Genomic DNA, 25,039 nt, shown 5'->3' with positions numbered 1-25,039 from the left:
TCTATAACCTATCATTTAAATCAGCTTCTGTACCAAATGACTGGAGGATAGCTAATGTGACACCAATTTTTAAAAAGGGCTCCAGAGGTGACCGTGGCAACTACAGGCCAGTGAGTCTCACTTCAGGCAAATTGGTTGAAGCTATCGTAAAGAACAAAACTGTCAGACACAGATGAACATAATTTCCTGGGAAATAGTCAATATGATTTTTGTAAAGGGAAATCATGCCTCACCAATCTACTAGAATTCTTTGAGGGGGTCAACAAGCATGCCGACAAAGGCGATCCAGTGGATATAGTGTATTTAGATTTTCAGAAAACCTTTGACAAGGTCCCTCACCAAAGGTTCTTAAGCAAAGTAAGCAGTCATGGGATAAGAGGGAAGGTTCTCTCATGGATTGGTAACTGGTTAAAAGATAGGAAACAAAGGGTAGGAATAAATGGTCAGTTCTCAGAATGGAGAGAAGTAAATAGAGGTGTCGCCCAGGGATCTGCATTGGGCCCTGTCTCATTTAACATATTCATAAACGATCCGGAAAAAGGGATAAACAGTGAGGTAGAAAAATCTGCAGATGATACAAAGCTACTCAAGATAGTTAAGCACCATGCAGACTGTGAAGAGCTACAAAAGGATCTCTCAAAACTAGGTGACTGGGCAACAAAATGGCAGATGAAATTTCACGTTGATAAATGCAAAGTAATGGACATTAGAAAACATAATCCTAACTATACGTATACAATGATGGGGTCTAAATTAGCTGTCACCACTCAATAAAGAGATCTTGGAGTCATTGTGGATAGTTCTCTGAAATCATCCACTCAATGTGCAGTGGCAGTCAAAAAAGCAAACAATGTTGGGAATCATCAAGAAAGGGATAGATAAGACAGAAAATATTATATTACCTCTATATAAATCCATGGTACACCTGCACCTTGAATACGACATGCAGATGTGGTCGCCCCATCTCAAAAAAGATATATTGGAATTGGATAAGGTTCAGAAAAGGGCAACAAAAATGATTAGGGGTATAGAACGGCTTCCGTATGAGGAGAGATTAGTAAGACTAGGACTTTTCAGTTTGAAAAGAGGCAGCTAAGGGGGGATATGATAGAGGTCTATAAAATCATGAGAGGTATAGAGAAAGTAAATAAGGAAGTGCTATTTACTCCTTCTCATAATACAAGAACAAGGGGCCACCAAATGAAATTAATAGGTAGTAGGTTTAAAACAAACACAAGAAAGTATTTTTTCACACAACATCAAGGGGTGTTGTTAAGGCCAATACTATAACAGAGTTCAAAAGCGAGCTAGATAGTTTAATGGAAGATAGGTCCATCAATGGCTATTAGCCAGGATGGACAGGAATGGTGGCCCTAGCCTCTGTTTGCCAGAAGCTGGGATTGGGTGACAGGGCATGGATCACTTGATGATAACCAGTCTGTTCATTCCCTTTGGAGCACCTGCCATTGGCCACTGTCAGAGGACAGGATACTGGGCTTGATGGACCTTTGGTTTGACCCAGTACGGCCATTCTTATGTAGACATTAGCAATGCTGAACAAACGGTTTGACATGATATACCTGCTTTCTCAAGTAAAGTGTTTTGGAGCGGAGGACAGATGTTTATTTTAGCTTCACCATCTAGGAAAGGGACTTAAAATCCCCCACCCATTTAAAGAAAGGCAGGTAAGCCATTTGGATGTGGCAGAGAAAGATCATTTAAATATGTAAAATGTTCAAACTTGACAACAATTATGCTTACTTTTTGCATATGTACAATATTTTGAATTTCCACATACACAACTTTACTACAGTATCATGGTCAACAATACAGTTCACTAGTGCCAGATTTTGATACCTTTTTCATGTTCACTAGTAACTCACACAATGAAACTAATTAGAATACTTGAGTAAGGTACTGTCCACCTTGAATATAAGTTTATAAGAATCTGGCCTTAAGATAGAGACATCTGTTGGTAAATGTTAAATTATTAATAGCAAATGTTCTACCTTTTCAACACAGCAGAACTGAATCTACTTTTTCCCACATTAGGAAGATAAGTAAATGGCTCCAAGGTTAATACGTGATCCTTTAAACTAAATGCCTCCATTAAATATAGATTTACATTCTTGACTTGGGCTCTTTTAGACCTGCCTGCTGGGAAAAAAAAAGAATGTGGCATTTTTCATCAGGATTTTATCTTGATAAAGACGTCCTTTTGCTACATATTTGATATGCATTTTGTTCTTATAACAGCCTCTGCATCTAAAATGTTATCAAACTCTGACAGAATCTCTTCATCTTAATAAGGCAAAAATAGGCAGTGTGTTCTCATCCTTATTTTCTTCGGATTATCAATATGAAGGGCTTGATTGTCACAGGGCAGTGGAAAGGGGGTTCTGATCTTATCTGACAGACTTTATTTTGGGCTTGATTTCACAAGGAGAAAAGGTTATCTGTCTAGTCTGGCACATGCTGGAATATCTCTGGAAATTTTTTATGTAAAGTATTGGGTCTCCATTTTTATGAATCTTAACTGCAGTATGGATAGCCTTAAAATGCATCCTGTGCTTAATATGGCTTTGATTGATATTTTCAGAGTATCAAGCAGTCAGTTCTGCCTTTCAAGACTGCACATCAGCTTCACAGGGAGCAACAGGGAACAAGTCAGTAAACTCTTGTAAACAAAATTATCATACATTTGACATTACAGCCAATCTAGCCACAGGGGATTTCATCAAAGCACTACAAAAATAAACCACTTATCTTAGTTTTAATGTTTTCACTTTTATTTCCTGCGGATGTCCATTCTAATTATAGCTAACCTTTGGAAGATAACCATGTATTAGTTTCTAAAAAAGTTTCCCCTGTACAAAAGGCAAGAAGTTGTCCTGTTATAGAAAATGACAAACTTTCATGAGCTGCATTCACTACAAAACACATTTCCATTATGCTATGAAATTTTTGCAAACTATGTCATGGGCTGTGGAGATGACTCTCAAGAGTAAACCCAATATGCAATATTTTAGAATTTATATGCAGAGGTTGGGATGACATGCAGACATGCACAAGTAAAAACATGGCCACAGAGTCCTTTATTAAATGACCTCTGTGTGATGGTAAAGCAAGTACAATGATTGCACTTTCATCTACAAGAAAATATGAAATAGAGATCCACATACTGATATCTGGGAAAGGTTAGTATTTGGGCATTCATTTTAAATAGGGGCAAAAGGATTTTCCTTTATTTTAAACCACTGTGACAGGGTATACCAAGCGTCTGCTGCCCCCGGCCAGAGGCCTTTCCACTGTGGTACAGCCCACAGACATTGTCCTTTTTGGAGAAAAAGAACAGTGAGTTCAGGCCTCCAAGAGCTCCCCCGAGAGGCCACCTAGGATCAATAATAATTGGTACTCCAGCAGCTAGAATTGCTGGGAGCATGCAGAAGCCAATCAGGGCCCAGAAGACAAGATAAAAAAGGGCTGGGCTGTTTCTTACAGGCAACAGTTCAGGGAGGATCTCCAAGAAACCCAGCTTCTCAGGCCCTAACTCTGACTACATCTTTTTGCTTGGACCAGTTAAGGACTGTTCTATTTTATGCAATTTGATGCCGAGGTGGACATCTTGAGTTAAATACCAGTTTATTGCTGTGAAGTTAAGGCAGCATGCCCCACGGGCCCTGTGGCTCCTGTGATAACTACATACAGAAAATACAAAGGTTTAATTTGGGCTAAATAAAGTAGTAGATGGTCCTAAGGCTGCTACTTTTGATGTCCTGGTTAAAATTAATTATCTATATACACCAAAAGTGCTTTGTATGAGCTAAATGCAATGGGTATTGAAGTAAACATCTCCCACTGTTTTCAGTGAGTTTTGGATTAGGCCCCTGGAGTGTATGAGAAAGAGGACAAAACACCAAGGGAGAAAAAGAAAGAGAGCATTACATCCTATCACACTAAGACCTATGTCCCTCTATACAGAAAATTTCTTTTGCACTACTCAAGACTTTCCTCATCTTGGAAACTTTTTAAATACCATAATTTGAAACACCTTTTTCCTGCAATTTTAAACAACTTCTCAGAAAAATGTGGCATGTAATATTTCATGGGCAATGGGTTATTTTCAAGGAAGTTAAGGTGAGGTTTATGTTTTCGGCTTCATATGGAAAGCTACTATCAACCTTAACCATAGGACATCAAATGAAACTCTAAATCCTAGAATCATAGAAATGTAGAACTGGAAGGGACTATCACAGGTCATTTTGTCCAGTCCCCTGAATTGAGGCAGGAATAAGTATTATCTAGACTATCCCTGACAGGTATTGTCTAACCTGATCTTAAAAGCCTAACCTGATTCCACAACCTCCCTAGCTAATTTGTTCCAATTAGTTTTATACACTGTTTTTCCCCACCACCTTCAGTATATCTTTGTTATTAAAGCCAGCTATATTTTATTCTCCTTCCGTTTGCTCCTGCCTTCTATTTCCTGCATGTAATATAACATTCAAGCTCGTATTTATTCCTTCTAATATATATCATTAGGCAATTCATACACAGAACTGAAAATCAGCACAGCTCAGGAAAGCATGGACACGTGACTGGGGTGTATGCTAGCAAATGTTGCCATAGAACTCCTGTGAAAAAGGAGAGGATAGTGCTTAAAATCATCTCAAACTAAGCAAACGTTTGGCTCAAGACCCCACCTAGAAACTTTCTTAATCTTATATATTCTAGAAATTTAAATTAAAAACTAGTCATTCCTAAGGATGTTACTTCTTCACTCAGCCAGGAATTGGAAAAGAACCCAAGACACTCAAACTAAACAGAATCCCAGAATGGTATGGCATCTCTCCTTTCCTAGGCATTTCCAAAATCTCTCTTACTCATTTGAGCAGTCTGTTGAGGCCTGGATGCTCTTGTCATATAAATGTAAAGAAAATTAATAAAACCAACCACCTAGCTCCTCACAATAAATAAATAAATAAACTCTAAAGGAAGTTTGCTCTTCATTCACAAGCTCTACCTCAATTTTGTTGCACTCAGATGGCTTTTTAAACACTGAAATTTCAACAGCTGTTAAACAATAGAGTTCTTTTGGGGAAGGAAAAAACAAAAAAGGAGTGTGATCAAAGAGTTTAAAATGTATTTCTGTTTTACACATCAATGTTCCTGAGAGAAAAGTGTCTTCATATAAAAATGTACTCTAACAATTATTATTATTATTGCTTTACGGTACAAATCCTGTTTTAGCACTCTACCTGGCCAGTGTTGAATGAACCAGGAAGTTTTCAGAACTGACTCTAATGATGCATGAATGGGCTCAAAACACCAGACAGAGGTGGGAGGAATAGGGGAATTTGGATTTATTGTAGAGAAAAGGACTAAAATTCCTAAGGCATTAGGAAGAATGAAAGAATTGGTTGAACTGCTATAGTTGGGTGCACTGTGCCTCTCTAGACCACACAAGTACTCAAAATAATTCTTGGTCTGTGTTTGAACTGCCTCCATAAACCAGCATAGATTTGCTTCAGTTTTGTTCAGATGTACAGCCACTGGGTAGCAGCTTTATGTTACGTGTGCGTGTGTGTGTGTGTACACATTTTGTGAATATCTGAGTCAGACTGGTGTTCATTACACATTTTGAGTATAGTTTGTTGAGATAAGTCACCTCCTGGAATTTTCCTTTTTGTATCTCATTGACTGAACCTATTGTATTACATCAGAAAGGTCAGATGAGTTAGAAACCATTTGGTTTGGCTACTTTTCAGCTGTGCATTTAGGTCAATCTGGATTGAGTCAGAGGGAAAATCAACACCATTGACTCACCACTGTGTGACTGCTTCTTTCAGGACAGCAGTAGATTAGTATATTATCTTACTCTGTAATTCTTTCAGTTATTAGAAATTGTATCATTATTATTTAATATTTTGAATCTCAATAATTATAGCCCAATCTTTAGATATTTCACTGAGATCAAAGTTCTCTTGTTGCATCAGAAGTGTGTGTGCATATTCCTGGCAGAGGCCTCTGCATTACTTTCACAATTCCCCCAGTTACTGGGAACTCACTGCCTCATTATTATTTTATATTTCAGCTCACATAATTAAATCCTCTTTGTCACTGTTATAAACAGATAGTTAAGGGTTAATGTCTCTTTTACCTGTAAAGGGTTACAAGCAGTGAACCTGGACCACCTGACCAGAGGACCAATCAGAAGACAAGATACTTTCAAATCTCGGGGGAGGGAAGTCTTTGTTTTGTGTTGTTTGTTTGTTTGTCTGTTCTCTCTGGGTTCTGAGAGTAACCAGACGTACCTACAGGCTCTCTAATTTTCTGTTCAAATAGTGAGTACAAGTAGAAAGGCGGTTTAGTCTTTTTGAGTGTTTTCTTTATTTGCAAATGTGTATTTTGCTGGAAGGATTTTAATTTGTATTTGTGCTGGGGGGAAGGCTTCTCTCTAGTGTCTATAAGGTAAAAGACTCTGTAACATTTACCATCTAAATAACAGAGACAACTTTTACTTTTTTCTTTCTTTTATTAAAAGCTTTTCTTTTTTAAAACCTGCTTGATTTTTTCCCCTTGTTAAGGCTCAAGGGAATTGAGTCTGTACTCACCAGGGAATTGGTGGGAGACAGGGAAAGAGAAAGGGTGGGGGGAAGGTAGAATTCCTCTGTTTTAAATTCATGGAGCTTAAATCTGTATTACCTCTTGGGAAGGGGAAAAGAGAAGGGGGGAAGGTGCATCTCTCTCTGTTTTAAGATTCAAGGAATTTGAATCACAGTGATCTTCCAGGGTAACCCAGGGAGGGAAAGCCTGGGAGAGGCAACGGTGGGGGAAAGGGTTTACTTTCCTTGTGTAAGATCCAGGGGGTCTGGGTCTTGGGGTCCCCTGGGAAGGTTTGGGTGGACCAGAGTGTACCAGGCACTGCAAGTCCTGGTTGGTGGTAGCACTACAAGATCTAAGATGGTAATTAAGCTTAGGGGGATTCATGCTGGTACCCCATCTTTTGGACGCTAAGGTTCAGAGTGGGGAATTATACCATGACAGTCACTGTTCTCTTTTAATACAGATTTTGTCTCTTATTATTTTTAGTGCTGGATTGTGAGCTTTGGAGAATTAAGTCTTCCATATCTCCACAGTACAGGTAACAGCAACAGATAGCAGCATCACTGTGTTCTTTACACTATTCAGCTGACAAACTTTAGGACATAATTAGGCAAGCCAAAATATTTCTATCCAAAAATATGTAGATATAATTAGCCTGGTCCAATACCATGCAGATGGATCACTCCGTAATATTATTGTGTTCAATTTGAGAATCCAGTTTATTGCTTCATACTTGCCATAGCATGGCCTAGCAGCAATACAAAGGAATATGCTCAGTCTCTGGTAAGGGAGAAAACATTGGAGGGTACCGTATAATATATAGTGAAAACAGGGAGAAACTCCCAACTATAAATTAAATGAAATACCAATGCAAGGGAAGTGAGAGAAAATAGTATTGACATTTCAAATAACTCATATTTTCATACAGGTTTACCATTTTAGGGCTGTCTGAATCCTGAAAGATCATTTTGAGCCATCAAACAGAAATTTGTATTGAGATGTATTTATGAACAGGAAACTGCATCCCCCTCCACATGGATAGTGTCATTATACAAGTATCTCTCTGCAATGCCATTTGTAAAGCTTCAGATGAAGGAAGTGAATTTTTTTTTCTTTTCTCTCTTTTTCTTTTTTTTAAAAAGGAGATATATTTCCCCTTGATCCAGCTGGGTCAGTCTACTGAAACAGGAACAGATTACTCCACACGGCCTGTCAGTAATGCAAAGATTCCAGTTTTTGCCAGACTTATGTGGTACCATGATTTGGATGTTTTCTGGAAGTGATGCCTCATGCCTCTTCCTAGGATTCCTGTGTAGAGACACCCTTAGTTTATAATACTACGGAAACTAGTGCTGGCATTTATCTGTGTAAACTTTGCAAACAGATTGGTCATTTCATTTACTATGAAGTATCATATGTAATATCCCAATCAGAATGAGAGCACATTTTCTATCATAAGTTGGAGAAGTGTTCTCAGGGTCTTTTGTTTGTGTGTTTTTGTTTTTAAGGATCTCCCCCTATATTGGGTAGCTAACATTGTTCTGCTGGAGAGACTAAATATTGGCTCTGGTATTAATTTCCTGGCATCTGACCATATTCAGCTCTCTCTATATATCCCTGCTCTATCCTCCAGTTGCTGCCAAGTCCTTCCTATATATGGATAGCATAATGTCAATGTACAAACGAAAACAACACACCAGAAACAGCATTGTAAATATCTCATTGATAAAAGACTGAAAGTAGTGTAATTTATACACCTAGGGCAGTGTGGTGGGCAACATGTAGCCCACAGGCCACAAGCGGCCCATCAGGATAATCCACTAGTGGGCTGCTAGACAGTCTGTTTACATTGACCATTTGCAGGCACGGCCGCTCGCAGCTCCCAGTGGCCAGGGTTTGCCATTACCAGACAATGGGAGCTGCGGGAAGTGGCACGGGCTGCAGTTCCCATTGGCCGGGAACAGCAAACTGGGGCCACTGGGAGCTGCAGGTGGCCATGCCTGTGGATGGTCAATGTAAATAAACTGTCTAGTGGTCCGCCAATGGATTACCCTGGCGGGCCATGTGTGGCCCACAGGCCGCAGGTTGCCCACCACTGATCTAGGGCCAGATCCTGAGCTGTATTAGAGTAGCTCTGCACTGCTCCATCTAGACAAATCTGGGCTTACTGGTTTATTTTCCTTAACAAAGCATGATTTTAGGCCACTTTGTAATTAGAGATGGTCAGAAAACCAAAATATATCAGTGAGAAATTTTGACTGAAAAATATCCTTGACAAAGCTCTACAAAATACTTACAACTTCTTCATTTGCTAAACTGATTGTAAACGTGGCTTCTGTTGTGTGAGGCACATTTATGGATTTGACACACTTGGGTTACACTGCCTAACAAAGAACTTTCAACGGCATCCATTTTCATGACAAAGTTTTATATGTACCCTCCTATCTCAAGCAGAATGGTGGGCCTTGCCAGTAAGCCTACTGCAGTATATTGTGTGAGATTCTATAGTTATCACATCTTTATGGGAATTTAATAAAGCTTAGACTTAGCTATTACTGAACAGCAGCCAAGCATCTGATTTGTTCTCCTATGTTTGTTTATTTATTTTACATACATCTTGGTACCATCTGGGCTCATAAAAACAAACAGTTCAAGTAGCTAATGTGTTAAAAGGGGGCACTGAAATAATGAAATCCTTCTTTTAATGTGTTTGATTTCATATCCATTTCACAACTCATGTTGTCATTTGCTAATTCCAAAATGACTTTTTGTAAGAGGATTGTCAGTACAGATGTTGGAATCCTTAAACAACTGAGCACGTGCTCTCTTATCTGTGTTTAGTGTTTCAAAGCCAAACTACTGTAACTAATAAATCATTCTCGGTTGCTGAAAGCAAACAGATAATTGTGCTGCTTTATATCTTGTATATAGAACATTTCAAAAGAATGTTTTTCCCCCAACTAAGCCCTCCTAAGTATTGTTATTGACTGCATGATCCATTTCTATCTGCTTTCAATATCCAGCCTTCATGCTGAGCTTTTGAAAAGGTTTGATTCATTTCTTAATCTGTGAATAGGGCAATTGTGATGATGTCTCCTTAATCAACACTTAGGCTGGCAGAATTAAAGAGAATCAAAATGAAAACACCTATAAATAAAATGATTAGAAAAAAATCCCAAATGGTTATACAATAAAGACTAATTTGAATGTTCAGCTAGCATCAAGGAACAACATGATTTGGGGATTGATCCTGAAACCCTTACTCACTTGAGTAGTCCTATCTCACGTACTTAGACCTACTGGAGTAAATTAAATTATTCACATGGACAAATATTGCACATGTGAGTAAAAGACTGTAGGATAAGACACTTAGGACCAGATTTTTAAAAGGTACTTGGGTGCCTAAGTCCGATTGAAATCAATGGGCATTAGGTACTGAGTGATTTTGAAAATCCCACCATTAGTAAATAGCTCTGTATTTTAACATTTGTAATAATGATGTATGTGTACTCTGATTTTAGGGCACTCTAGGGTATGGTATTTTTTTTTTTCAGAACAACATACTGTAGCATTAGTAGAGAAGTACAGAAGGAGGGGTGGACAAATCCCTCCTTGGACGTAAAATGTTAGAAAGATGTAAGCTCCGTAAATGGGAATATGAGCTAAATAATCCTCTCCAGGAAAGCAGTAAGATTTTTTTTTCTGTGATCCTTTTAAAAAGATGAGATGCCATGTCCCTTTTGGATGCTCTTATGCTAGCTGGAGATTCAGGGTCAGATAAATCTCCTTCTAAAGAGACAAAGAACTATTTAAATTCTACAATGTTTAACTGTTTATCTCCCTGGATGAGAAGGCATCACAGAACAGAATGAGGTACACAGGGGAAAATACTTTGTTTAAACTAGTGATACAGCAAGCTAGTCACATAACTGTCCCAAATATACCGGTGCAGTATCAATTCATGCTGGATTTATTTATTGTAATTATTCTTGGATGCAGTATTAGTGCAGCTGCGCAATGGTGGACAAGAGACAGGATGATAATGTTGCATTACACGTGTGTTTGAAATGCTTAATAGAATATTTAGGAAGAAGCATGACAAGAGGCATGCAATTTGGAGAAGGGGATGAAGGCTTTGGTGAGATGGGATGACACAGCAGAGCATAGTACAAGACCAGCACTATAGAAGGAAAAAGGGCAGAGATGTAGACAGGTTGACACTGTACAGAGACTTTAAGGTAGAGACAAGATTGTCTCCTGTGGTGAGATCTCAGCCTACTTGCTGGGTGGGCTGTCAGGGAATAAGTAACCCTTCCTTGCTTTTGGTGCGTCTGTGCTAGCCCTGGCCAGTGTGTTATTTTCTCTTCTAGTCTGCTGCATTTTTTTTTTCATTAGAAACCACAAAGTAAAAGCTTTGGAGGGGCTTCCTGAGAGAGCTCACTCTCTACCATAGTGGCCTGATTCCTGAGCACATGAAGGCCTCACTAGGGCTGTTTTAGGGATTTTTTTCTTATCAAGACTGGCTGGCTGAGCACTCTACTCAAATAAGTTTGAGCATAGATCTTTTGGGGTACAATCTTTGTTCGGTCCCTTTCAATTTCAGTGAGATTGATGATGTTGTGAACCATTTTCAGGAGGAGGGTGTTCAACTTCTCTTTTCTGAGGCTGATTTATAGTACCCTTTAATGCCAGATTTTCCCTAGAGACATAGCAAAGGCTGCAATCACTAACCCAAGTACATTGAAGGCATATGGTCACTCTGAGGAACAACCTAAAATTTGCCAAGCTCTTTCAATACATTTAAACTTTTTTTCCACCTTTTACGTTGAGCTCTTATGGCTGATGTTTTCAAAGTAGCCTGTGACACTTAAGTGTCCAAATCCCATTGAAACTCAATCCTATCTCCTAGAACTGGAAGGGACCCTGAAAGGTCATTGAGTCCAGACCCCTGCCTTCACTAGCAGGACAAAGTACTGATTTTGCCCCAGATCCCTAAGTGGCCACTCAAGGATTGAACTCACAACCCTGGGTTTAGCAGGCCAATACTCAAACCACTAGGAGTTAGGCACCTTTAGATTTCTTTGAAAATCACAGCTCAGATAGTTATGAATTAGTAAATTGCTGCAATGCTCTATCACCCCAGAGATGGCTCCATTTTTGTGGAAGGTGATGTGTTTATATATATTAATTTATAAAACACTTATGGATTCTGAAAGGCGATCTCCACACTGAACATTTACCCCTTCAGCTCTGACTTTACACATTTTAAGATTGTACATCCTGACACCCATCAAAAGTCACAGCATTTTTCTGACACACCATATGTACTTGACTTTTATGCCAGGAACTAGCATGTCAGCTTTCTTGTTGTTTAGTAAGCTGACCAAATTCAGTCTTGAGTGGCCAGCAGCAGGCATTGCCTTCATCCAACTAAGCCTGTGTTGCTGTTAATTTATACAAGGCACTTGGGTAGACAGGTGAATTTTTTGGTTTGCACTTTGATGGGACAACTCCTTAGACAACTAAACCTGAAAAGAGTTAGGTCTCGAGTTCTTCTCCTCTGCTTCTGCCTCAAAGGTAACTTGAAACCTGTGAAGAATATAGTTTTGGAAAGGCAGTTTTCTGTGGCTAATGCACATCTGTATCCAGGCCTTTATGACAGGAAGATACAATTACAGCGATGCTCTCTGTGCAAGTTCTTCTTGCTGCTTCAATCCAAAGCTCCCTTCCAGAGCCCACACCTTCTCCTACACTCCAAGTCCCTGCCCCAACCCTAAGCCCTTTCCTGTACCCAAACTACCTCCTGGAGCCTGCACCCCCTCGTGCACCCCAACTCCCTGCCCCAGTCCTGAGTCCCATCCCGCACCCAACTCCCTCCCAGAGCTTGCACCCACACCGCAATCTCCTGCCAGAGCCCAAAGCCACCTCCCACCCACCAAACCCCTCAGCTCCACCCCTCCAACCCAGAGCCACCTCCTGCACCCCAAACCCCTCATCCCAGACCCATCCCAGAGCCCTCACCCTGCACCTCTGTCCTAGCCTGATGAAAATGAGCAAGGAAGTGAGGGTGGGAGACAGCAAGTGATAGAGGGAGGGGGGATGGAAGGAGCAGGGGTGTGGCCTCAGAGAAGGGCAGGGCTTGTGGAAGGAGCGGGGCAAAGGGTGGGGCAAAGATGTTTAGCTTTGTACAATTAGAAAATTGGCAACCCTACTTTTAAATGATTCAGCTAAGTCCCTGACAGTGCTGTCCTTAGCAAGTGAAACTACCTCCTTCAGTGGATGTAACAAAGAGGAGCATCTCACATACTTTTTCCTTTGCTTTTCCTTTTTGTCCAATATGCATAACTTTCTACGAATCCAATTCAAATCAACCAAGTGATACATTTAAGATGTCTTATTCTAGAATCACCTTTCTAGCATCTTCTACAGATAGTTAAAACATTTGGATTTAGAACAACTTGAACATATAGGGCCAGATTTTGCCAACCTAACTCATGCTGAATAGTCCTTATTCCACAAAACATCCCACTGATTTCAAAGATACTCATTGTGGAGAGAGATAATAGGACTGGTTGCAGAGAAAGTTGTGGGCGAGTAAAGGTATGAGCATCTGCCTCATAGTGTTTTATCTGCAAAAAGTTTGAGCATGCATTTCAAAATAACAAACACTACTGGACAGCACACAATAACAAGATATTTCTGCCATCCCAACTCTTCTTCCCAAACAAGGTTCTGACCTTGCAACCAACTTCGAGCAGACAGTCCCCTTTGCTTGCATGGAGCCCCATTGACTTCAGTTGCAGGATCAGGACCCAGGTCCTTTAGCTCTGCACTGCTGTGAGACAGTTACTTTCAATTAAACAAGTAGGACAAGATTACATAATATTTTTAGATTCTACCTATTTCCCTTGAAATGTTTCTTATGGATGAATTAATTCGAGACTCGAGTCCTGCTTCTTCACATATAGGAGTGTAAGAACCTTCACCTCTACAAACATGAGTGTGTTCTTAAGTCTAAGAAAATGAAAACTATCCACTTACATAAACGTATACAAGAAAGTCCCATTAACACAAAGAGAAGTATTCCAGTTAGGTCTTGAATGTTGGCAAACTCCCCAAACACAGAGTGATTACAAGGCAGCACTCAGTGATAACTATGTACATCTCTAGAAAGCATTTCACCATGCAGTGTCATGGTTCCATTTCTACTAGTGAAGAGGTTGTTTGACAAACTGAATGACATTTACCCCAGATATTTAACATTTGCTTTGTTGGTATTTAAGTAGCTTGTAACATTGATTATGTGCTTCAATTATTAGTACTTGGTAACATTCACCTTGGCAAATAACCAGTGAAGTCCCTGATGCATATCTGGGGCTAGACTGGAGCAATCAGCTCAAGAACAAAATCTAACATCATATTCTAGAAACAAACATAGAACTAAAGTAAAGTTATCCAGCCCAGTAAAGGGTGCCCTCCCTTGACCTAAGAATGATGAAATATCTGATGAGGATACAGGCTAAAATGCAACTGCCTATTTCAGTGGTATGTGTGTATGCACATTCAGCTTCATGAGAAAAGTCAAACCTCATTTCTTTGACAGCATCATACAACTCTCATTCACAAAATAAAGTGTTACTTGCTGAATAGGCTGCAGCATTTATCCACACCTATCATAAAGCTGAAATGGTTCAAAACCCTGGTTCAAAGGTAGTAGAAATATTCTATCTACCACTGCAAAATTCCTCACTTTACAAAAAAGCTCCTAAGGTGACAGCAAACTTACTAAATATGAAAAATCCACGTGTGTGATTTCACTATCTAAATGTAAATTTTGTACGTACGTGTATATATTTATACAGTAAGTAGAGCTGGTTGAAATTGTTTTAGCAAAACTGGAACCGTATCAGCGTCAACAAAATTGTCATCAGGAAGTTTTCACAAAGAGAGAGACAGAGACACTCTCTGTAACCTGGTGGTTAAGCCACTGTCCTGAGATGTGGGAGACACAGGTCCAAGTCCCTGCTTTGCCACATGCGGAATGCTCTGGGATGCAAAACTGTGCCATGAAGAGCTGCCTCAGGGAGGGTAAAGACTTCAATCTGTGCCAGTACCATAATCACTGCACTACAGAGAGTTTGTCTCTCTCTCTCATTTTGCAGGTGCTCATTTTTGTTCTGATATGAAAGAGATAGATACAGACACATGTAAACTTACATGCTAGATAATATATTATATATACTACATATTGTGTTGCATGTGCATACACACATACCACATCTAATAGTAACTTTTCCAGCCCACTAGAAGATGATTCTTGAACATTCTTGAATGTTCCCTGGGTAAGTAATTAATCCTTTAGTAGGAAAGACAGAAAACAGCTGAGCTACTCAAGAGAAGTGGTTCTTAACCTATTTACCATTGTGGGCCACATGGGCCACATCCAATACTACCTCTATGGCCCTGAGGATGTCACATGGGCCATAGCTGTGTACTGATTGGGCCACAAGCGGCCCACGGGCCACAGGTTGAGAACTGCTGCTCTAGAGTATACGGTCTTGGGAGAGGTGTTCTTTCTTAGAGATCACTAAAACATTTACAATATTTCACTTGTGGTAAAGTGGATTTAATAATTTCTCTTCCTAATCTCTGTCAAAACAATGTGTGTGTGTGTGTGTGTGTGCACGCGCGTGTCCATATATTTTATAGTAGATATTTATAGACCGATAGCAGAATTTAAAAATAGTTCTTCTCCAAAGGGTATTCAAGTAGTCTTCAAACAGAATTTATTTTAGAAGTAGATAAATAAGACATAAAAGGAACAGTGCTTGTAATTCAGTTTGAAAGCAAAAAAATATATTTAAAAAAATCTTTGTTAAAAAATATTTTACAAATAATACTTAAGACCAGGATGTACCATAAATATATGCAGCATGATAACAGAAAACATTGAAATGCATAAGAAAATGAGACCTGCATTACAGTATATGTTAAAAAAATTTATATCACATACCAGCTTAGTTTTTGACAATAACCTATTATACATTAGCAGTCCTCTGCATAATGAAATTCAGGACTACAACAAATTCCCTCCAAGACTAATAACTTCTTTGTTATGACAGAGAATTTACATGGAGCTTTCACACAAGATGCATTTTACATGCCATGTGTGATCTTTAATATTAGCTTTCCCTTGTTTGCACTGATGCTGTAGCTGTATTGGTCTCAGGATATTAGAAAACAAGTTGGGTGAGATAATGTATTTTATTGGACTAACTTCTGTTGGTGAAAAAGTCAAGCTTTTGTGCTTACACAGAGCTCTTCAGAAGATGATGACAACCTGAAAAAGGTGAAGACCCGGAAAAGAGCTGTATAAGCATGAAAGCTTTTCTTGGACCAACAGAAGTTGGTCCAATAAAAGACATTACCTCTCCCTCCCGTTCCTTATTGTTATTCACTTGAAATCAGAGTAAACAATAAGAAATCTGTTTGAGATTATGAATGGTACTAAACTTTGGTAGACAAGTATTCACATATAATCCAGGCATCGATAACATGCCAGAGGAAGCAGAAGAACAATATCTGAGGGCCATCTTTGGCTATTTGTGTTGTAGGGCTAAAATCAGTAAAGCTTACCTAATCTGTTATTGGTTTCCTGAACCAGCTGAAAGAATATTTCTAGTATCCCTTCTATACACAAACACAACTCCCAGCAATGGCAACAGGAGTGACATATACACTGAATACAGATACACATCTTCACAAGGTTTGTTGAGATTATGGTGATTAATAATAAAATCTAAATTCTGAAGTTTCAGTATAGCCAAGTTTCAAACTAAGATAAATATGTGATGGCTATTGCAAAAGAAAATATGTTTAGTCTTCCATTAAAAAAGCAGCATTTGTATGATTTACTATATTTTCACTTGTTCAAAACTTTTGTCTTCATTGACTGTGGGTTCTATTCAGCAGGAAGCAGCACTTCTATTGGTGAATGTAACATAGGAATCACACTGATTTTGGCTCAGCAATCACATAAACTTAGCTCTGTATCAGGACACAAATCCTCATTAAAAGTTCAAAAAGTACTTATCCGCAGAATATTTTTCTCTGGATTTGCACTCCAATTATCCGTCGCCTCTCTAAGATCAGTATAGAACTAAACTGACCTGTACATATTTAGAAAGTGGCCTTCGATGAAGATGAGACCTTAGTGAGAATGTACCATGAGACCACTTATGGGGAAAGAGCTCTCAGAACAAGTCTTCTGCCAGTCTGCCAAGGAGGGTTTTTTTTGTTTTTGTTTTTTAACTAATTCATAGATGTAAGAAAACAAAAATTAAAATGCACAACTACGAAGAACAGAAGGGACTGTCCCATTAAAAAAAATAGTGATCAGGTATGGGACTTGAAAAAAATTCTTTAAAAGTTCTGTTTTCCTTGTGCATTAGCTACATCATGTTTTGATGGATTTGGTCCTGAATCACCTGAGGAGTGAAGTAGGCATAAAGAGAGATTTAGGCACAAACCTTAGTGGGAGTAAGAGCCTAAATACCATTCACTGAGGATCTGGGCTTTACTCCTAACCTAACTTTTCCACCCACAGATGAGTTACTGGCTTTAAAAAAAACAAACAGCCTACTGAACCTTCTCTAAATCTAGCCTTTTTAAAGTTATAAAATCATGTTTTTCCCTCCCATTTACACTTTATAACTGGCATCGTAACCAGAAAAAAGTAGCTCTTGAAAATTTTCCAACCGACAGCAAAAGTGGAAGTGCCAGGAATTGAATGAGAGAGCTTGTTCTCACAATATTTCCAACTCATTATTTCCAAGACTCAAAGTTAACTTTTGGGCGCTTATCCTAATCAAACTTGAACATTTCACCTTTGAGTTTTACCTATGGATCGTCTACAGCCTCAGTACCCACAGAAGTCATCCAAAAAAAGTATTCTGAAACCTAGCTGAGTTCCTGCTGAACTGCACTAGTGGGTACGGAAGTCAGTTCTTCAAACCATAGAAGACTTTGGGTGTTTCCTTTTATTAACGACCCACATTATGTGGTATTTAAGCAAAAAGTAGTTATAGGAGAAGGTGCTGATCACATTTGTTAGACCAAATTCTCTCACTGAGACTCAATGTCATCCATAAGAGTACATTAAATATAAAGACTTCCCTCCATCTCAACATTGTAAAATGCAGGCAACAAGCCAAAAGAACTGGCTAAATTGTGGTGCTGAAGGAAAACTCAATAAATACCATTACTGTTGAAACTTGTTGCTCAATTAACTTGCAGAATTAGTACAGCAAAGGGAGTATGAATACGAATGGTGAAACTGTCTTGTAAATAAATCATCTTCTTCCCAGGAAAAAGATTTCACTATAACAAATGAAATATTCTTCTACAACAGTCATCTCTATGCTTATGCAATACAATATGCTAAATTACAATACATAATTCATTATTAATAAAATTTATTATATTTTACAGACCAGATAGCCAAATAACCATTTTTTTTTAAAAAGAGCCAGATAGCAAATGTGAAGGGAATGTCATTGTAGACACTTTGCAATCCGAGAACTGAGCAATGGAAACATTTATGTACAAGCCTGTTTTAAATACTTTTACATCAAACATACAGTAGCATGTGAGAATTCCATTTGGTAGTCTAACTGATGAATCATTAATAAATTTTTCCATTTAAAGAAAATTACACATTGTATACAGCTGAGTTAAAAATCAAAGACTATACCCCCTTTTATTCTAATAAACTAATGTCATATGAGTCTTCATATAAGTGCAGAAAACAGGGTTCTTTATACTCCTTCTGCTTCCTAAGAAATTTTGTATTTTATATAAAACACTAATATTGTTAAATGATGCACACACCCTTTTAAGCATTATTGCCTAAAATATGGTTCAATAGATATACAGGAACCAATAACCAAGTTGCAACTGAACGCATTAAGCAAATTTTATCTGCTAAATCAGATGTGCTAAACAACAAATGCTAATGTAAAGCAATTTAACTTTACAAAAATAAATGTTAACCAAAAATAGTAAAATAACCCCAAACGAGGACAACAACAAAAGCCTGCACTTTTTTCCTTGTGCTGGCTAAAGATGCAATAATTTTTAGGTGTAATCAAATTTAAGGTATTTTCTACTTTATCACTCTAAGAGCAAACCTTTTTATTTTATTTTTAAAAGTATTTGAAAAGATTAAGAATATGGCACCCGGTATACAGAAGTTATCAAGATTTCAGCAAGCATAAGGTAAAATAATGTTTAGTTAAAAAGTTACGTGAACACTTGCCAGTAATTTAAAAGGTGAATGCTTACTGTAGTAGTTTTGTGAATAAGTAAGCAGGAAGTAATTATTTTCCCACTATTCCTATTGAGCCTATAAAAATAAACAGCAATGATTTGATCATTTGTAGTTATGATCCATAGCAGCAATATCAGTATTAAAAATCTTGTGGAAATAACTATAAATAATAATTAATTCACAACATGGCTTATGGTGATACAAGTAAAGCGATAACATGTACTTGATTTGAAAAAATGCAGGGAGTATAAAGAACTTTACATTCTCTTTCTTTTTTAAGTATGCATAAAATTTATTGCTCCCTTTTTCAATATATATAGACATTAAAAACACAACTAATTGTTTCAACACAAATAAATAAGGACAAAGGTCCTGGAACAAGAATGTGTTTACAAGCAACATAAGAAAAACAATAGATTTATCTTATCATAACCATCATACACACAGACTGATGGGTCATATTACGTTTATTTTTCTTTGCAAAACAACATTATAGATCACTATAGCACAACAAACTAAAGTCTCTTTGTCTATCTTTCTTTAAAAAAAAAAAAAATCTTGCCCTGGATACCTTTCAGTAGGGCAGCTTGAACAGTTCAGCGCCACTTCCAAACCCCTCTGGAGATCAGACGATAAAATTCTTCGGCAATCAGAGACAGGACAAAGGGCTTTCTCGTGCTATTTCCATGTTTTCATGTTTGCTGGCTTAACATCATTGTGTACACGTACGACTTCAGTACATAACATCAGATGCGATGACGTTCAGAGCTGGCAAACAGAGAAACAGCATGAGAAAAGCCCTTTCCTGCATCATTTCCTGCATCCCGTATACCATAAAAGTTTGCCTGTTAAATTTCAACTAGGTCAATACCTCTGTGTTTTGTGGGGTACTCCAAGTGTTGAAGTGTACTTCCACAACAATTTTTGACTAAAGGATTATATATATATATATATATACACACATTGCACATGTTTGTGTATGCATACATACAAACACCAAATTTGAGAACAGAAGTCAGAGGAATAGTAGGCATACTAAGTAGTAGTACATTATCAGTCCTCCCATTAATTTATATAACCAGAGCAAAAACTGAGTCCCTAGCTGCTTCTACTAAAATGTATCTAGAAGAAGAGCACATGAGCAAAAGCATGTAATTGTGTTTGACGGGTTTTCAGCAGACACTTGACATGCTTCCAGGCCACAGTTCACAAGAATGTAAAACTTTGCTCCAAAAAGTCACTTTGCTCCAATCCTGGCACCACCAATCAAGTGTATCAGTATTAGCAAAAGTTGGGGAAGTGAATGGCTGATCAGATCAACTGTCTCAATAGGCAAGAAAATGCTATCGGGAAACAAGCTCACCAAGAAAACACCAGCCAGTGGTTAGGACATTGCCGTAGGCTGCCCATCACTATCAGTGATTGTCAAAAATTCTGCGAGAGAATAAGGGATGAAATAAATGGGAGAAATCATGGTAAACAAAAATCAGACCTCATTGATGATCAAAATCATATTATGAACTATGATTATGAAACAAATCGAAGTGATATCATGAGCAGAAAAGAGTAACATGGCACATTCTCAACAGCTATACTTTCTGAACGTATTGAGTGAAATGTGATAAATTTCAGACTAAAGTGATGTTTTGCTATCATTCAGAATTTCGAATTTTCTCAATAAAAACTGATTTTTTTCAGTTTCCTGGCTCCCTTCCTTTTTCCAATTCCCCCAATCTCTCTTTATTTTTCTGCCTCGGGGGAGGGGAAGAGAGAGGAAGAAAATGAAAAATCCAAACTGAAATTTTTCTGTCCAATTTTCCATTTTCACTTTTAATTGAAAAACTGAAACATTTTCCCAAGAAATAAAAAGAGATTTTCTAAACTTCCCATGGACAAAAATTCCTTCTTTTGACCAGCCTTACTTCAGTAGAACTTCTTATGTACATTAGTGAGAGATTCAGAATGTGCTTTAAGCTTCAAGCGCAGAACATCTCAAGATGTTCACAACTGCTACTTAACTGCACATATCTGGCAGTACACTTCGATTGGGCCAGGGTTACCAGCGATGATGTTCAAGCCAGAAAGGGAACAAAACAACAAGAATAATTAGAAATACCATAGCAAATACTTACAAATAAGCAAAACTTTTTGAAGACTGTAAGCTAACATCCAACCACGAGGTTCAGAAACAAACGTTCTCCGGGGACAAATGATCCCATAATTGCCTGTGATAGGGTTTCCTGAACTTTCTCTTAAGTATCTGATACTGGTTACGGTCTGTGACAGGATACCAGTCTAAACAGACCACAGCATGGGATTGCAGAGCTATTAGTATGTGAGTGGGGGAGAGGACTGTGCTTTTACTTGTAAACTAAGCTAACGTGGTTCTCAGAATAATTGAGAAATAAATATGGAACCCCACAATATCATTTTCACAGTCACATTTAGAAACATAGCCACACTGAGCCAAATTCACCACTGGTGTGAGTGCAAGTGCACTGAAGCCACCAGGAGTGAGCATGGCACTAAGTCCAACAAAGGCAGTTTATTTACAAGGTGTCTAGCTCCCATTTTATTTATTTTTATTCAGTGGGAGTAGAATGTCTAACTCCCTTAGGCCTCTTTGAAGATCTCAGCTAGTGTCCCCAAATACCAAGTGTTAGAGAAAAACATCTGTGCCATTCCTATGTCCTTCATATCTGTGAGTGTACATGCTGATGAAAACTGTCTGACTGATAGCCCTGGTAACTGAAGGCTTCTATAAATAGAACTGCTACACTGCTGGCAGTGGTAGTGCACATTTCCCACACTGCTCAGCCAACATGGCTCAATTCTGACTTGGAGCCAGACAGGAGTTCAGTCTCTATGCCTGTTCAGTCCGACTTCCATGCTCATGTTAGTAACAACAGTAGTGACAATTCTGGTGGAGGCACTTGTTTGTTTCTCTATGGTTGTGGACATTGGTCCAGTGGGAACTAGAAAGAAGCACTAAACCAGGGGTCCCCAATGCAGTGCCTGCCTCCGGGGGCATCTAAATGCACCCGTGTCCTGGCTGGCGGTGGAGCATCCGCCAAAATGCCACTGAATTTCTGCGGCGTTTCGGTGGCATTTCGGTGGATGCTCCACCGCCACCATGGTCCTTCATCTGGCACCCGCCAGACAAAAAGGTTGGGGACCACTGCACTAAACTCATCTCGCATACTGTAGGCCACTGCAGACCCACATGATATTTATAACTATGATCGCTAAAAATGTGGATTAAATTTGAACCAGATCACCCTATGTATTAATCTGAATCTATGTAAATACTAAGTTTACTTGACTATTTCTGTTTAAAAACATCTGCTGGAAATCAATCATTCTTCTTACAAAAATACAGCTGATGTTATTGACCTAACTCTCCCACTGAGCTGCTCTCATGCTCAGTTGTGCTTTCCTTTGCTTTCTGAGGGCAGATGAGGAAATATTTGTTCTAATTTCTACATCTCAGAATAAGGAGTGATGTTAGAAAAAAATCACAGGACCCTAATATAATCACTGCATGTCCTTCAGGAAATGCCATCCACCTGCCTCAACAGGTGAGGGAACTTGATGGGACTCCCAGTGAAGGGGGACCGTCCTAGCAGCAAGGGAGGGAGACACTCACTAAGGGACATTAGGTAGGCCCTCCTGCTGGGAGTCTCTGGCCAGCTGATGGGAAGCAGTGTTGACTGACCAGCATTCCTCAGCTCCCAGGACTTAACCTGGCGGTGGGGCAGGGGGGAATGTGGAGCCTCTTTTGGACAAGAACATCTACAGGAATGTGAAAAGGACAAGGAGAGGAAGTATAGTACAGGAAAAGATTGCAAAGTTTTAAAGAAGTCTTTTGGCATATTGTCTCTTTGGCCTCAGTTTTCAAATATGGCATTTACTTTAGAGCACTCTTCATATATGTAAGTTGATGTCCAGATATCCATTTGAGGCACCTGCTTTTTAAACAAATGTTTGGCCACCCAACTTAGAAAATTGTGCTCTACGTCAATACATAAACCATATGCCAACTCATATTGCCTCTTTCTGCCTATGTTTATTCACTACCTATTGTGAGTACAGAATGACAAATGCGGAGAGAAATGCGATACATGTGCAACCTTATCAGTGTATTGTATTGAAAGTTTTACCCTACTCCCACTAAGCTTAATGGCAAAAGTCCTATTGACTTAAAACCTGATCCTTCTGCTGTTGAAGTTTGCTTTATAGCAAACAAATATACCCTGCCCCCCAACATGACTAGCAAAGTTGGCTAATAAAAAGCTGATGACTTGGAAGACACTCACTGTCACCTCTATTTTATAAGTCCCTGATTGTCCTATCCTGGAAAACAGTGCATTATTACTAAGCCCTGGTCTATACTACGAGTTTAGGTTGAATTTAGCAGCATTAGATCGATTTAACCCTGCACCCGTCCACACGACAAAGCCGTTATTTTCTACTTCAAGGGCTGTTAAAATCGATTTCGGTACTCCTCCTCCAACGAGGGGATTAGCACTGAAATCAACCTTGCCGGGTCCAATTTGGGATAGTGTGGTCACAATTCGACGTACTGGCCTCCGGGAGCTATCCCAGAGTGCTCCATTGTGACCGCTCTGGACAGCGCTCTCAACTCCGATGCACCGGCCACGTAGACAGGAAAAGGCCCGTGAACTTTTGAATCTCATTTCCTGTTTGGCCAGCATGGCGACTGGCAGGTGAGTGCTGATCTCATCAGCAGAGGTGACCATGATGGAGTCCCAGAATCGCAAAAGAGCTCCAGAATGGATCAAACGGGAGGTATGGGATCTGATTGCTGCATGGGGAGACGAATCTGTGCTATCAGAACTCCGTTCCAAAAGACGAAATGCCAAAACATTTGAAAAAATCTCAAAGGCATGAAGGACAGAGGCGATATCAGGGACCCGCAGCAGTGCCGCGTGAAACTTAAGGAGCTGAGGCAAGCCTACCAAAAAAAACAGAGAGACAAATGGCCACTCCCGGTCAGAACCCTAGACATGCCGCTTTTATGATGAGCTGCATGCCACTGTACGTGATGCAGCCCCATTACCCCACCCCTGTGCTTCGACTCTGTCAATGGAGTAGCATGCAACAGGAATGCTAGTTTTGAGGATGAGGAAGATGATGAGGAGGAGGTTGAAGATAGCTCACGGCAAGGAAGCGGAGAAACCATTTTCCCCGACAGCCAGGAACTGTTTCTCACTCTGGACCTGGAGTCAGTACCCCCAGAACCCACCCAAGGCTGCCTCCCGCACCCGCCAGGCGGAGAAGGGACCTCTGGTGAGTGTACCTTTGTAAATATTATACATGGTTTAAAAGCAAGCGTGTTTAATGATTAATTTGCCCTGGCATTCACGGCCAGTACAGCTACTGGAAAAGTCTATTAACATGGCTTGAGTGGAAACCCTCCAGGGACATTTCCATAAAGCTCTCCTGGATGTACTCCCAAAGCCTTTGCAAAAGGTTTCTGGGGAGGGCAGCCTTATTCCATCCTCCATGGTATGGCCAGTAGCACGTAGTCTGGAATCATTGCATAACAAAGTATGGCAGCAAACACCGGGACCACATGCTGGCATTCAAACAGAATCCGTTCTTTATCTCTCTGTGTTACCCTCAGGAGAGTGATATTGTTCCTGGTCACCTGGTTGAAATAGGGTGATTTTATTAAGGGGACATCCAGAGGTGCCCATTCCTGCTCGGTTGTTTGCCTGTGGCTGAACAGAAATGTTCCTCACTGTTAGCCACGCCGTGGGGGGGAGGGGTGATGCGATCATCCCAGAGAATTGGGTTTGTGTGTGAGGAGGGGTTAGTTGGGTTTGTGCTGAATATTAACCCGAAAACTGCAGCCTCTCCTCCTTTCAAATGGCCAATCCATTTTAAATGGCCAACCCAATGGCTGCTTGGTATGGGAAATGAAGGCGCTGCTGTCTGAAACAATTCCCACATGTTGGTTAAAGAAGCCAAAAGACGGTGTCTTACCATAGCTGTCTGCAAGCCAAATTCTGTTGCCTAGCCCTGAATGAAAGATCTCTCTCAAACTGGCATACCTTCAATAAGAGGCAAAATGTGACCTTG

General features: G+C 39.5%; 1 protein-coding gene across 3 annotated transcripts in view; it reads right to left on the bottom strand.

Moving 5' to 3' along the window:
• Nucleotides 1-25,039, bottom strand: part of PCDH11X (protocadherin 11 X-linked) — a 970,783-nt gene that overhangs the window by 867,409 nt on the left and 78,335 nt on the right. Inside the window, exon 4 of one of the 3 annotated variants that reach the window (XM_050965005.1) lies at nt 17,153-19,702. The exons of the other annotated variants lie outside the window; for them this stretch is intronic. Coding sequence (XP_050820962.1) covers nt 19,697-19,702 — 6 coding nt within the window. The 3' untranslated portion in view covers nt 17,153-19,696. Of the gene's footprint in view, nt 1-17,152; nt 19,703-25,039 lie in introns of those variants that run through there. 3 annotated transcript variants of the gene reach the window in all.

This window comes from Gopherus flavomarginatus, chromosome 8 (genome assembly GCF_025201925.1).
Source record: "Gopherus flavomarginatus isolate rGopFla2 chromosome 8, rGopFla2.mat.asm, whole genome shotgun sequence".
Lineage (NCBI taxonomy): Eukaryota > Metazoa > Chordata > Testudines > Testudinidae > Gopherus > Gopherus flavomarginatus.
The sequence above is the reverse complement of the archived record's forward strand: the minus strand, read 5'-3'. Positions and strand labels throughout refer to the sequence as shown.